Genomic DNA, 16,071 nt, shown 5'->3' on the forward strand with positions numbered 1-16,071 from the left:
CTCGTGTCCAACAAAGCTTGAACTTTCTTCTCATTGATGGTGGCTTCGACATGCATGAGTGACTTGTCTTGAACTTTGTTTGGTGCAGGCTTTACCTTCAAGGCATTGAGGAGTTAAAGGCACCCCATGTTGGCGGTTTTGGATGCGAGTCTCATATTGCTTCTCTTCAAACATGGTATTGAAGGCTTTGTGCATGGGGCAATCCCAGATCCAATGATCCCCATCGCAAAGATAACAGTTTTTTTGGTGCTTGTATTCCTTCTTGCAATCTTTATACCATTCCTTTTTATGAGGTGGCATATCTCCCTTCTCTCCATGGTGAGATGGCTTATCTCCCTTCCCTCCCCCACCTTTGCCGTAATTGGGCTTGCTATCTTTCTTCAGTTTGGATGATTTGCCCTTACGGAACTTAACAAGGGTGTCAGCTTTGGTAAGGGCGGTGGGGATGTTGGAAACTTAACGCCTTTGGAGCTCCCTTTGTGCCTAGGGTTGGAGCCTCTCTATAAAATTAAATAACAAGTCTACATACCTGGAAATAGGCCCCGTGTGCTTAAGCTTTCACATTTTCTTTCATGCTTCATATGCTATATTGCGTAGATAGAATTGTTTCTTGATCTCACACTTGAGCAAGTCCCAAGTATTGATGATGCATGTACCTTACATAATTTTAGCATGCGTCCGTTGCCACCACACAATTGCATGATCTTCAAGGTACCTGGTTGCTATGTTCACTCTCTCTTGGTCACTTTGGACAGTAGTAGCTTCAAAGTACCTCTCTATGGACCATAGAAAGTTCTCTAGCTCTTGGGCATCTCGCTTTCCCCCAATCTTGGAACTTCGACTTTTGCGAGGGGTACAACATCGGTGATAACCCCATTTACCACTACCTTCTTGCAAAACGCCTAATCACCTTGCTTTCCTCTAGACCCAATCGGAGCTCTTCCACTTGAGCTTGTAATGCCCTAAGAGAGTCTAACACCATCGCTTGGAACTCCGCAAAAGCTTGGTGCTTCTTGGCAACATCTTAGCGAAACTCAGCCATGGTTTCAACCATACCTTCCAAGTCGTCCATCTTTTGATCGAGGACGTTAAGGAGTTCCTTTACTTTGGCAACATTCACCTCGTTACACATCACCCGCTCTTCCATAGAGGCTAGCACAGATTTATTTTTCCCTCATCAAGAGTTCTTCTTTGGAGGGTTTCAGTAAAAAATATAAATAACCACAAGATAAGGTGAGCGAACATGGCCGACCCCGATGCAAAATCATCAATGGCAAAAAGATCATCCAAGAGATGAAGATAATCTCCTAGCACTTGATGTCCCAACAGTTCGGGAAAAACTACACAGCCTAAGACATATAACAAATAAGCCCGGACATATCTGTGAATGTCAAGGCTGTCGGCTGAGACATTAACCTCATCAAACTCATCCTTCAACCATTTCAATCCCACGTACCCAGTTTTTACAACCTTTTTCTTTGGTGGGATTTTTCCTAAAAGTCTCTCACACACCCCATCTAAATCTATTGAATTTCCAATAACTAGTTTCCCGTCAATGGGTAATCTAGTTTGATAAAATATATCTTCTAATCCTAAATATAACATATGATTACCTATATGAAAAAAGATGATCTTTATAGGCATTACAAAGAAATGAAACTAATTTTGTATCTACCCCAACGGGATGTAGCTCGCTAGCATACTTATAAATTCTAGAATTATAAATAAACAACTTCACTCTATCATCTAATTTCCAACCCTTTAGGAGTCCCACGTGATTTGTGTCTCCACTAAGACAAACATCATGATCAGCAGTAGCCATCTGTAATTTGAAGAACACAAGCAAGGGATGTGAGAAAATATTTTTTTGCGCACCAAAGGTAAGTAAATCATACTTGGAATGATGGATTATGTTATGTATTTATTTTAATTGAAAGTTATGTGAATAATCATAATGTTTTATGAAATTTTATGGTTGTGTTTTACAGTATAATTTCATTCCCTCATTTATCATAAGCTATAATAATTCATATACTTTATAATAACACCACAACACATATCAAAATAGTCATTTAACACTACTAACCTAGCATGANCAGCAATTTCTGCCATGCTTGATAAGTTCTTCACAAGCGAAAGAACTTAGAGGTTAATTGTGTGACGTTGAGTCTCCTGCCAGCCACTGATGATATGTTGTCCAACATTGCCTGGTAATCTGCTATTTTTATTGCAGTACCATGCGGAGTTTTGGCCCGCTCAGATAACAGGACCAGAAATTTGTGGGTCATCTCAGCGGACCAGGCCACAGAATCACTCATCTAAGGACAGTACGGTGAGGGACAACCAACATTGGGGCACCATATGAATCACCAATCACATAACAAAATATAATACTCACATGTTAACGTAATCAACTAAACACATAAACTTATAAACTTATACCTCGTTCGATCTGAGACTGCTTGAAGACGTCAATGCAGGGAAAGATACAGACAATGTCGACTAACAGGGTGTATGACGAACTCCAAGTCTGGAAAAACGTCGAAACTTTCGCCTCTGTTGCAAGTAGTAATCAATCCTATGACGTCGAGACAAATTATACTGACATCTGTGCATATGAGCGTAATTTCTTGTTACGATTAAAGAACAATATCGAATCTACAGAACAAATATATCAATTAGTGAAATCCGAATAAAATATTAAAAACCGTAAAACAAAACAAAAACTTATTAAAACAAATCATTCATGTGCCAAACAAAACAAAAACCTTCCATTTAAAACGATTAATGCGTGTCAAAATAAAACAAAAACATTTATCAACCATTTGCCAAACAAAACAAAAACGCATTTAAAATAAAACAAAAACATTTATCAACCATTTGCCAAACAAAACCAAAACGCATTTAAAAGGATTAATGCGTGTCAAAAATAAAACAAAAACTCAATTCCAACAATGTGCCAACCAAATAAAAAATGCAAAACACCTTTCCAACAATTTGCCAAACAAAACAAGATCTGAGGTGGTTGTGTGATAGATTTGGGTTCACGGTGGTGGCTAAACGGTGAAGGGTGTGTGACAGATCTGGGTTCACGGTGGTTGGGGATTGTGGGTTCACGGTGGTTGGGTATTTGAGGTGGGTTCACGGTGGTTAGGGAGCCGAGGTGGGCTCACGGTGGGGAGCTGAGCTGGGTTCACGGTGGTTGGGGGGCTGAGCTGGGTTCACGGTGGTTGGGGAGCTGAGGTGGGTTCACGATGGGGAGCTGAGGTGGGTTCAAGGTGGTTGGGAAGCTGAGGTGGGTTCACGGTGGGGAGCTGAGGTGGGTTCAAGTGAATAAAAAATGGATACTGAGAAAGTTGTGAAGATGCAGTGAAGAAAATGGTGAAGCAGTGAAGAAAAGTGAAAGCTGTAGCGGTCAAAAATGGATACTGAGAAAGCTGTGAAGATGCAGTGAAGAAAATCGTGAAGCATGTGAAGATGCAGTGAAGAAAATGGTGAAGCAGTGAAGAAAAGTGAAAGCTGTAACGGTCAAAAATGGATATGAGAAAGCTGTGAAGAAATGTGAAAAGCTGTAAAGTTCAGGATTGTATTTTTGGGATAGAATTGTGTAAAAAATGAAACAAATGCTATCCTAATAATCTGGTCTAGAATATGGAAAATAATAATGAACCAAACACGGCCAAAACTTTTGGTTGAGTTGACTCAATGCCAAACTATTCAAGATATGGACAAAATTATAATGGCCATTGGATCTTCCTTATCTAAAAAAGCAAATTCGGACAACATCAAGTCACCAAGTGATCAAGATAAAGATGACTATTATGCAATGTTCCATGATCAATTATGATTTCAATAAAAGAAAGGACAATGACTCAACACCAGCTTTATCACGTGTTCAATACTCTTAGTGGATATCAAGATTTTCAAAATTCCCCTTATCAACAAGATCATTTTGTCGACCAATATCAAGACAAGTTCTCAATAATTCAAGATACGTAGTTAAGAAAACTCATCAACAACTTTATATTTTATTATGTATTATAATAATGAAAACGGATTCAAATGTATTTGAAATCTGCTCATTTGTAGTATAAATATGTATCACTTAGAATGCAAGAATGCAAGAACGAGAGAGCAAAAATTTATAGTGTCCTTTGAAAAATACTTTGTAAAATCATCAAGCAATAAACGTTTCTTCATCAAATTCCTACTTGTAAGTTATCATTCATTATTTCTTTTATTTTCACATTTACTACATTATTTTATTTCCTTTCCCATTTATTATTACAACAACATTTACTATTCATTTTCAATACATTTCTTTTATTACATCTTTCATTTTTTAAGATCCTGCTATATGGTATCAGAGCCAAGTGTCAATAGAAGTGAGGAATTAGGAATAAAAAATTAACTGTCATTACCATAGTTACTGAGAAAAGAAAAGAAATAATGAATAATAACTTACAAGTAGAAATTTGATGAAGTAACGTTTATTGCTTAATAAATTTTACGAAGTATTTGTCAAAGGACAAATTTTTGCTCTCTCACTTATTGTTCTCTCATTTTTGCATTATATATAAAATAGTTACTGTAATCCTACGGATTAGTAAAAAGTAACATTTCTTCAACCTTTTCTTCGGTTATCATTATTGTGTCTTCTGTTGTTTTAATAGAGTAATCTGATATAAATTCAAAACTATCTATTTGATATATTGTGTATTTCCTAACTGGTGTTATTACTCTCTCTCTCTCTAGTTATCTATAGATATATATATAAAAGTAGAAATGTATGAGAGAAGGATTTCTGTAGAAATGCAGAAATCCTTCTCTCATACATTTACTAATCGGTAGGATATATATATATATAATCAACAACAAAACACTTATTCAAGACAACATTTTTTTATTTTTGAAAATTGGTTAATATTTTTTCTTCATGAGAATTATTGTGTTTGATGGGAGATCCCGTCTTTCACTCAAATTTCTTTTCTCTCTTCACTTAGCTTTTTTCTTTCCCTGTAAGAAGTCATGGGAAAGAAAATCAAGTAATGAATTATTATGTCCTTTGATATGTTCAATTTCAAAATCAAAACAAGAAAGTATTGCTTGCTATCTGGCAAAAATCTGTTTCGAAACTAAATTTTTTACATCTTTTTCAAAAATAATTTTTTATGCATAAGAATCTGTTCAGATAAAAAATCTTTTATTAATTAAATCATCTTGAAATTTTGTAATGCATAAAACAATTGATAAAACTTCTGTTTTGATGGTTAATAATTTTTTTAGCACCGAGCTAGACTCCAGAATGGAACCTAACTAGACTCTTTTTCCTATATAATCTTTGTTTTAATATCCCACCATAACCTATATCAGGGGCATCAATTTCTATAATATGGTAGGCTGATGGATCCAATATATTAAGGCAAGGAAGGAAATTAATTTTGGATTTAATTTCTCTAACTATTTGGGTATGAGACTCGGACCATGCAGGAGGATTTTTCCTAAGTCTTTGATATAATGATTCACATAGTTTTCTAAAGTCCTGGAAAAAATCTACTACATAATTTAGATATCCTAAAAATCTTTGTAATTGAGTTTTATCTCTTAATTCACCAGGAGAATTATTTGCAAATTCTATTGATCTATCAATTGGTTTAATAGCTCTTTTATAAATTTCATGACCTAAAAATCTAATTTTGTTTGAAATAATTTCATTTTTGTGGCTGAAACAAGTAATCCATTTCTTTTAATAATTTCTTCAAATATTTTTAAATATTTTAAATGTTGATATGTTGATTTTGAATAAGCTAAGCCATCATCAATATATACTATTGTAAAGTATATATAAGGATTAAATATATCGTTCATAATGTTTTGAAATTCTGAAGGTGCATTTTTTAATCTGAAAGGCATAACGTTCCACTCATATTGACCAAAAGGAATATTAAATGCCATTTTGTATCTATCTAATTCATCTATTTGGACTTGTCAAAATCCTAATCTCATATCAAATTTTGAAAATATTGTGGCATTATATAATCTATTAATTAATTATTATTATTATTTTTTTTGTTGGGAATTGGATAACTAATCCATTGTAATGCCTTGTTTATTGATTTATAATTAATTACTAATCTTGAGACTCCTCTTTCTTTTCTATTGCGTTATTGACATAAAAGGCACGATAGCTATGCAGTAATTCCTTTATTATTTACTATAAAAGGATAAATTTGAGTAATAAATAGGGTGCCTAATATAACATTTTGATCTATATCTTTTACTATAATAAAAGTATTTTTAATATAAAAGTTTTGTATACATACATATATATTAGATAATTTATAATTAATGTTTAATTGTTGATCATTAGCTTCATGTAACTTTCATTTGTTTTTTCATAATATTTTGTTGGAATTAATCTTTCTCTCATACAATTTTGATCAACTCATGTGTGTACTAAGGCTTGAGTGATAATATCTAGTTCGTGATTAATATTAATCCTAATATAAAATGTCATTTTTTAAATTGATTTTGCAACAATTTTTAATTCTGATTTTGAGGTTAATGGTTGTCCTATAATTTCTTTAAAGGCTTTTAAGTATAATAAATATGTCTTAATTTCAAAATTATCTTTATGTAAATCTTTATACAATATAAAGAATTCCGTTAGCTTTGTGAAAATAGTTTTGAGAAAGAAATTCAAAGTAATTATTTTTACTGTGAATTTAACTAATTTCTAATAAATGGAAATTGTGAAGTTACGATAACATTCAATATTTATAGAATGAGGTTTGGGCCTTCGGATAAACAATGGTGTACGTGATCAAACCCATTTAATGTTACACGTGCTGTGAAAGTATTGGCTACCATTAATGGGTTCTTTAAGCACCCAGTTATGTAAAAATATAAAAATAAAATAATGCTATATATCCCAAAGCAGTAATGTAATATTGTCTAAACTCTAAAGTATATATGGATCATGTGATTAAAGGGCTTACAATGTGTTTACAAGTACCAAATTTATGGAAATTAAAGAAAAACAAATTTATATAAATTAAAGATAACTACTGTATATTATTATCTTGTTTGATGTAATATTTAAAAATTTATTATGACAAAAAATAAAATTAAATTAAAATGACACTAAAAATACATAATGCATAAGAGTTATGTCAAAAATGAAATTATATAAAATTAATAGGGGTATTATTGAAAAAAGAATTTTAAAGTATAATATAGTTTTACATTTTTCATTTTTTATAAACAATTTTAAAGTATCAAATTTATGAAAATTAAAAGAAAAACAAATGTATATAAATTAAAGATAAATATATTATTATCTTGTTTGATGTAATATTTAAAAATTTATTATGACAAATTAAAATAACACTAAAAATACATAATGCATAAGAGCTTTAGATAAAAATAAATAATGCATAACACTGAAAATTGAAATTATATAAAATTAATAGGGGTATTATTGACAAAAGTAAATTAATTAGATAAAACCAAGGCTCCCATTGTTACACTCTTGGAAATACCATTATTAGTATTATCAAAAAGTTAATCAGTAAAATTGAGTTATTCTCAAAATATTATTCTATATTATTTAATTTCTTTTAAACCCCTCTAAATTTATTAATTTAACTAAACACCCCTAAATATATTTTTTAGAAATTGTAAAAATACCCCAATCCTCCAGCGGTGGTGACCGGCTGTCTGTATTTAATGAGTAGGTTGGGGGTGTTTTTGTTAACTTTTAATATTTTATTATAGGGTGTTTAGTAAATAAACAAAAATAATGGGTATTTTTATTAATTTCTAAATCCTACATCGTAATATCTGCCCAATTTAACTTGTTTCAAAATATTATTTTAAAAAGTATCATAATAATAAACCAAACGGACCCCAAGTATTTTAGTTTTTTTTTTTTTTTACTTATATCTTATAAATATGCATAATCTAAAAAGACAAAAAACCCTAAAACATCTTAATCTACTAAAACTAGTTACATTAAGACTTCAGATCAAAAAAACAAACACGCCCTTAAATTCATGTGCAAAGAGTACTGTCCTAATGGGGTGAAAGGTCCATCTTGCAAATAAGTCAAATCTTGTCTTTTCATAATGAGTTTTACATAAATTTTAAGAATATCTCTTTATATTATAATACAATTTAATTTATATATTTTTTCTATAATTAATAAAAAGGTTTATAATAAATTTTGAAAATTATATTTAAAATGAATCAACAAATCTCCTAAATTTACTCATATTTTAGTGGTAAAAAAGGGTAAATTTAAAATATCAATTTGAAATTTACCCTTTTTTAATGTACCAGAAATATTAACAACATAAAAGTCCGACATTTTAGGATAATTTCGGTATTATAAGAGTTTAGGAGGGTAAAACCGTCTTAAAAATAAACAAAACCCTAGCGAGACTGAAGCAAATGAATCGTATATAAAGCACTTTAAAAACCCTAATTCAACTTCTCAGCTGGCCATTCGCTTCTGCTTCCTGGACGCCGAAGAGCTTCTCTTCTCCTCTCTTCCTCATCATTCTCTGCGCGTCCAAAATGGTAAACTTGTCATATCAATCTCCTTTACACACTTATGTATCCAGGGTAGTTTCGTTTTGATCTAAAGTGGGTTACTTAGATTGCGTTTTACTTGGATTGCGTTTTGTTATTGAAGCAATAATTTTTCTTTTTATTTTAAAGCTTGTTTTGGCATCTGGGTTTTCTTTTAGGTTTTTAACTGAATATCGTCAAACTATGTTGTTAGTGTTATTAGCTTTAATAAATTGTTGATTTTTGGGTAATTGGATTTGCGTATTATTTGTGTAGTTATGAATTCTTTTGCTTGTTTTGGCATCTGGGTTTCGGTTTTTTTGACTGAATATCATCTAAGTATGTTGGAACTGTGATTAGCTTGAATATGTTGTTGATATTCAAGTTTTCTTCTTTGTGTGTAATTGAAGTCTCTGGTGGCGAACGAGGATTTCCAGCACATTTTGCGTGTGCTGAACACAAATGTAGATGGGAAACAGAAGATTATGTTTGCACTTACCTCAATTAAGGGTATTGGAAGGCGATTTGCTAACATCGTCTGCAAGAAGGCTGATGTTGACATGAACAAGAGGTATGCTTTCTTCTCTTTTTGTTGTATTATATGTCTCTTTTATATTCTTTTTTTGTTAAATCTGGTAATGTTGGTGTTATTATGTCACTTTGGCTCGATTCAATTGGATCTTTTTGTTTTCATTTGTTTTAATCTGCCATCTTGAGAAATGAGATTCAACCATTAAAATTTTCTTTTTAATTTTATTGTCTCTTCTTTTCGGATAGTTGCTTTTTCTGCAATTTTTTTTTTTCTCTCCAACCTTATCTTACGCATGAAAGTCCCATGTTTTCTTGACAAAGTTCAATTATGAGAGAATTAATTAGATGATGTTCTTTCTTGGCATGAGTTGTAGGAATTGACATGTTTTTCTATTTCAAATTTTTATATATCACATTAGTTTTAGTTGGGAGTAATAATTTGTTGCACTGTTGTATAGTTCATTGCAATAATTGGTCTGTGGTTGGTTTTCTTTCTGGGTTGGGGCAATCTTTCATGTTGGATTTATTTTTTTATAAAGATATTTATTGTCTTCTTAAATTTGTTTTTTAAACAAAACACAACCAGTTGCAGTTTACTATCATATTCAATTTATTGAAATACATCTAAATTTGATTTACTATCATTGTTATTAGGGCTGGTGAACTGACTGCTGCTGAGCTGGACAATCTCATGGTCATTGTTGCAAATCCCCGCCAGTTTAAAATCCCAGACTGGTTTTTGAATAGACAAAAGGATTACAAGGATGGAAAGTATTCTCAGGTGGTATCAAATGCACTGGACATGAAGTTGAGAGATGATTTGGAACGTCTGAAGAAGATCAGGTAATCTCTAATTTGCCATGTACTGTAGGATGATTTGATTGAGGCGTCTGCCTCATTTATGCACAAATAATTTGAAACGTATTTAGCACTATCCCTATAATAGGAATTAGGTTATAAAATGCCTTCTATATAATAGCAGCTATACAGTTTAGACAGTATAATTTTCCAACAATGTACACATATATGCACATGTGTGCATTATCCAATGGAACTTCTGTCACATAATAATTTGCTAAATGTAATGCAGGAACCATCGTGGTCTGAGGCACTACTGGGGCCTCCGTGTCCGTGGGCAGCACACCAAGACAACTGGTCGCCGTGGAAAGACTGTTGGTGTCTCCAAAAAGCGTTGAGCTTCTCCATATTGTTGTTTTGAACAATTATATATATGGTCAGTCAAGAGTTTGGTCTGTGTTTCAGGGAATGTTTGCTTCAGACAGTGTTAGATTTGATTTTCTCACTTCGGATGAGTTTTTAATCATGTGAACTGTTTTGCCTTTATTCATCATTCTCAATCGTTACATTTTTGCTGCTCATACTGGTTGCAACTTATATTCCAGATGTGATCCTTATATCTATGATTACCATTACCAATTTTATATGCTGGATTCCTGGATTGTTTAAGCAACTTTTCAATTACTAGTGTTGGCATAATCACTACTTACAAGTTTATAAGATCTAGAGTTGAGTTGCTCCTGTTGACATAGTAAACATTAAAACCAATGTTTTAAAATCCGGCCCGGCCGGTTTAACCGAGACCTGGAAGCTTCAATGGGTCGGTTTATATTTTTCCTATTCACCTAAAATCGTAGGATTTGGGAGGATGATCGCCGAACAATTGATGGTCGGGATGTTGGGGTTTTTGAATAGAAAGTGCCTGTGAATGCAATGGTGGTGATTGTGTTGATTTTTGGCAAGTAAATCGATTGGAAATCAAACAAAATTGGCAGCGGCAACAATCGGCTTTTGTTGGCGATTGGTGAGGCTAACGGGGGTAGGGTGAAGTGGGTTCTGGTCGGGGGGAAGAGGGGAGTAATTTTTGGGTGATGGGGAGGGTTGTCAACGTCGGCTTTGATGAGATTTGACCTGGAATGTCGACATCAACGTCGGTGAGATCTGGTTGAAATCGAACCTATTTCGGCTAAATCTTGGGTATATGGGGAATGAGCTCAAGGGACGATTGGGGTTGCATCTGGGGTGTCACTCGTCGCCGCCAACTAGTCGTCGGTCGATTTATATTTGAGGTGTGTTTGCTAAATTTTAAATCTATAGGGATTTAATTGTAATTTTTAGGGGTGTATTTGTTGAATTTTAGAAGTTTTTGTCAACTGGTTTGAATGCCGGTCAAACCGGTTAAATCGGGATCCGGCAACTTTGTTGGTTTCAACTCAGGTTGGGTTTTAAAATATTGATTAAAACGGAATGCAGAAGCGTAATGCTTGTGGGTTATTTATATTAATAATCATCCTTGAATAGATTAATATTATACCTGGAAACTATATTTATACAAATTATTTTATCTCCGTCAATATGTAATTTGACTATCAATTGATCTTAGGTAATATGCTATATTTTTGAAGGTGCTCGTCTTTTGATGTCAATCAGAAAAGAATTTTAAAAAAAGTTTATATAAAATTCTAAACACTTAGTTACATTACATTACATTATTTGGTCGAGTTTAAAAAGATTTTAATTTTAATTACTTAATGATTTTAATTATTTATGGGAAGCTTCAAATTTAAACTTTTATGCTACTTTTAAATTTCAAAAATATCATTGTACAATTTTAAATTTAACATTACTTTGTATATTAAAACCTTTTTTTTAATTAAAAAAATATTTAACTTTTTGACATTTTTTTAACTAAATGATTAATTAACAAATATTTCGTAAAAGCTCTTTTCAAACACTAGTTTCATCAATTCTACTCGAAAATATTATACCAAATGGACTTGAGTGAAAGAGAACAAAAAAATACAAAATAAAGGTGGAAATTAAAAATGGAAAAAGAATAATAATTATCATAACTTATAAAGCTGAAATAGAAGCAAAATTTGTAGGGAATCTAAAAATCCCAACCCAAGAATGTCTTTTTTTTTTTCCCTTGATGGGATTCAATAGAAATACATAAAAAACTAACAATTACATAATCGAACAAAAAAAGAAAAAATTAGAATCGAGAGGTCGGATCTCTAATCTCAAATGATGAATAATAATAATAATAATAATTTCCTGAAATCAGCTACCTTTGTATGCTCAAGTTATCTTTCTGTATATAAATAATTAGACTTTCCCATCATGTTCAGCGGAATAATCCGCTTTTTGTTGTTTGGTTATTGGAAGCGAGTGGCTGCGGCGCTCCTTTCCACCGGGCTTCGTTGAGGCGTTGTTGTACCAGATCATTCCCATTACGGCAATGATCATACCCAGAACTACATGCAGATTGAGACCTTCTTTTCCGAAGAAGAAGAACCCCATGACCAACACGAGGATCGTCTTCATATGACCGAGTACTTGAAATGATACGGCTGTGAATCTGCCGATGCAGATGAACTGGCTGAGGTTCGTCCCTACTGCAATCGTGCATGATAGAATTATGAATACCTGCAGATAATGCAAATGGGAGCTGAGCAGCATTTCTTAAAACACAAACACACACGAAAGACATTAAATTTGTGTTGCGCTTACCACTGAAGCTGTTTGATAGTCATAGGCGTCGATTCTTTTGCCTGTTAACCAATAATCAAGAAATGGGCCGACCAGGAGGAGTGTTGCAGCCTGGGCAGGAGCAGTATGTCCCAATAGATTGAAAGAACTTAGCGAATACTTCCGTTGAAGGTGGTGTACATACTGCACTTAAAACATCGAAAGCATTATTTATCAATTCATTTCAAGCAGGAAGATTTTAAGAGTTTTGTATAGGCAAATCCGTTATTGATTTACAAACAAGAGTTAATAAGATAGAAGAAAAGGCATGAAAACTTACATACTGTTGCATAGCTGTGCTCCAGACTGCAATAAAGGCAGCTATGAAGCCTCTGGCGTTGACACTCACATCCGTGACTGTGCAAACGCCAACACCCAGTAGAACAACTGATATGCTTAGCTTTGTGTCTCTGGAGTATCGAATTTTGTCCAATACAACTTCCAAAAGGCATGATACAGGGATCATACTCAATTTTGCTATCTAAAAACAAAGTTTGATAATACGTTATTCCCAAAACTATTTTAAAGAACCAATAGCTAAATACTGGAGCATAAAGATCTACCTGATAAAAGCCCACTGAGTTCCACATCAGACTAACGTTCATTCCAACAATGGAAAAGTTTGCAAATATAATGAACTTCAGAAGTTCTGGGAAGGGTAGATGAGAGGGTTGGATGTATCCCATCCACTTAAGAACAGATGTCATCAAGGTGGTTGTAGCAAAATGCAAACCAGTTAATGTTGTAGCTGCAAGACGTAGGTAATCAAACATAAATACAGCACATAAAAGAGTAAAACGAAAGTTATAACCATTAATACATTCTGAAAATGATAACAGACGAAGATAAATATCTCCATGTTATGAGCTAATGATAATAAAAAAACTGCTGCTAACTTTTTGCAAAGGGATACGAGAGAAAAATTACACAAACACATGGAGGGGAATTTACCAAAACTAAAGCCATATGTAGCCATTAATGCTTTATTGACAATGATAATCCCAACAGAAGTGACAACATTGAACATCCAAGCGGCTGCATCTGCAGCTGCCTTCTTATCCGCCCTGCTAGCAGGAGACATTTTCATATATTTCTTAAAGATGATAAGCCTCGGGTATTTTACCCCTCAACATTCACAAAGCAACCCATCCACCATATATGAAGTCCAATTTATTTACCCTCGTTGGGAATGGTGGATCCTACAAAAACAAAATTGAATAAGTACACAAATATAGCATTGGTATAGAACAGAAAATAGTGCAAATAATTTTCATCAAATTAATTTCAGTCAAGAATCACCACGGCTGGAAAACAAAAACAGAGGATATGAAACTTCAGACACCCAAAAACAATTTGACCATTACCAAAGACTGCAGCAAACATAAGAAGATAAACTTTTCTTCTTATAAGTAGAGTCCACAGCAGCTACATTATTTATGATGTAAAGTTATTACATTACTCTGACAGATAGATGAAAAAAATTAAAACCACAAATACAATATGGATTTGATACAACAACTTGAATACTAGACGACGACTGCAATGTGTCACAGGCATGAAGCATATCAAATGCTGAAAAGGAAAATCTGAAATTCCCGTTCTATAAACTTACCCTTTTCAACCAAGCAGCTATAACTCTTCTTTCTAAATGAATCATTTTTAACAAAAGAAATCCATTAAATTTGTCTATCAACTCACATGCTTATACATTTTCAACCTTTCGGACAGATATATGATTCTCAATACGTTTCACTCCAAGAGTACCACTTAACAATCTCAATGCCGTAAGTTTTAGAAGAATTTCCTATGCCCCTGTTCTTCTTCTGGTCCTAAGTTCTTAATTATGGACATATCCTAGCACTGACCTTTCCCATCTTAAGAGTCCTACTCCAATCAATAAATTTCATCAGCATCAGACCTGTAAAACTTTGGGCAATACAAACATTTTCAAACAAAAACCGCCTGAGACTAATTATTGTGCACATTTCCTCATAATAAAGATTATGATGGAGAAAATACCAATTCAAATCAAAGACTATTAATTCTATGCCCACTAGTTAAGCAGGTGCAACAGCATCTTGATGGATTGATCACAAAATAAATAAAAGGATTTATTTCTAGTGAAAGAAAACTAAGCCTTCTCCTAATTACACATTGAGCCATATCTATAACTTTCTCCCCAGCCACATATGACTGCCACCAACCGCACAGAAAAACTACCAGCTTCACCAAGCTGACAATATCATTACTTTTACAAAGATAATATCTTAACAAACAATTTTTAACCATTTCATTCAATCTCACGAGTCGTTCTATAAAATCAAGTGTTCCACGTTATAAAGATGATGTCAAATTTATGATTCTTATGCTAAATGTGATAAATAGAACGCTTCATGTCACAAATCTAACGTTCCATCTCATAAAAACTAGTTGCAACCGGCAAAGTAACGTAGCAATTCCCCAATTTCAAACACATTTTAATAAAAAAAACTCCAGTTCTTGATCCTTCAACGTTAGATTCATCTAATTTCCATACAAAATGCAGCTACTATAACCAAACATAAATTTTTTTCTCATCAACCAAACAACCAGATCCACCAAACACCACCAGATCAACCTATACCAAACAATTTAACTCTAATTTCAAAACTCAGATCTACAAATAACAAATCGAATCACATTTACATCTAATTCAACTCAATTCAATTCAGCATCTAAACAACAGATCAGATCTAAAAACACAAAAAACAAAGTCGTTCGTACCTTCTCCTTGGAAACTTGTTGGACGTGGTTGAAGAGACTAAAAAAACAAATGTAGTTAAAGTGTTTGATTAATTGTTGCAGTGAAATGCGAGAAAGGGAAAGAATGTGTTGTGATGTGTGGAGTTTGAGTTGCTGGAGTAATAGTTTTCAGTTAAGAAATGAGGGGCTCGTGGAATGTAACAACCAGTAATAAGCAGCCAGCAAAGCAACCCGAATCATAACGCGAACGTTGTTTTTCTGCTTGCATTTCACTCGGCACTTGCACATGCCTTTCTTTTATATTTATATATATATACAGAAGTTTCCGAATCTCCGATTTCGAGTACCACTCTATTCAAAATTTTAACGTTTGTACATTTGACGACTTCCACATGTTTTGAAAAAATTAATATATAAAAATTATAGCAAAATGTTATTTAGTAACATATAGGGCCTCTTTATTACACTTTTTTTTAAAAGTTATTTTGAAAAAGTGTTTTAAATTAAGTTGAGTTGAATCAAATTGAACTGGATTTAAATTTGAAAATGTGTTTGGTAAAATACTTTAAAATTATACCAGAGTTAGATAAAATGATGAATAGTTGTTTAATACATTTGTTTTGAAGAGGTGTTTAAGATATAATAGCTGTTTGATATATTTTCTAAAAATATTTAGAT

General features: G+C 32.9%; 2 protein-coding genes across 2 annotated transcripts; one reads left to right on the forward strand and one right to left on the reverse strand.

Moving 5' to 3' along the window:
* The first annotated feature begins 8,445 nt into the window (after nucleotides 1-8,445).
* On the forward strand, nucleotides 8,446-10,481 carry LOC116109487 (40S ribosomal protein S18-like). Its single transcript, XM_031395701.1, has 4 exons — nucleotides 8,446-8,580; nucleotides 8,982-9,142; nucleotides 9,757-9,945; nucleotides 10,193-10,481. Exons 1-4 carry the CDS (start codon nucleotides 8,578-8,580, stop codon nucleotides 10,296-10,298), a joined length of 459 nt encoding a protein of 152 aa, XP_031251561.1. The 5' UTR covers nucleotides 8,446-8,577; the 3' UTR covers nucleotides 10,299-10,481.
* Nucleotides 10,482-12,162: 1,681 nt separating this feature from the next.
* Nucleotides 12,163-15,660, reverse strand: LOC116109657 (UDP-rhamnose/UDP-galactose transporter 6). The gene is made up of 6 exons (XM_031395883.1): nucleotides 15,415-15,660; nucleotides 13,603-13,850; nucleotides 13,215-13,399; nucleotides 12,932-13,132; nucleotides 12,634-12,795; nucleotides 12,163-12,549 (listed from the first exon to the last, which is right to left on the reverse strand). Exons 2-6 carry the CDS (start codon nucleotides 13,736-13,738, stop codon nucleotides 12,229-12,231), a joined length of 1,005 nt encoding a protein of 334 aa, XP_031251743.1. The 5' UTR covers nucleotides 13,739-13,850; nucleotides 15,415-15,660; the 3' UTR covers nucleotides 12,163-12,228.
* Nucleotides 15,661-16,071: the final 411 nt, after the last annotated feature.

The sequence above is a fragment of the Pistacia vera genome, unplaced genomic scaffold (assembly GCF_008641045.1).
Source record: "Pistacia vera cultivar Batoury unplaced genomic scaffold, PisVer_v2 Contig118, whole genome shotgun sequence".
NCBI classification, from domain to species: domain Eukaryota; kingdom Viridiplantae; phylum Streptophyta; class Magnoliopsida; order Sapindales; family Anacardiaceae; genus Pistacia; species Pistacia vera.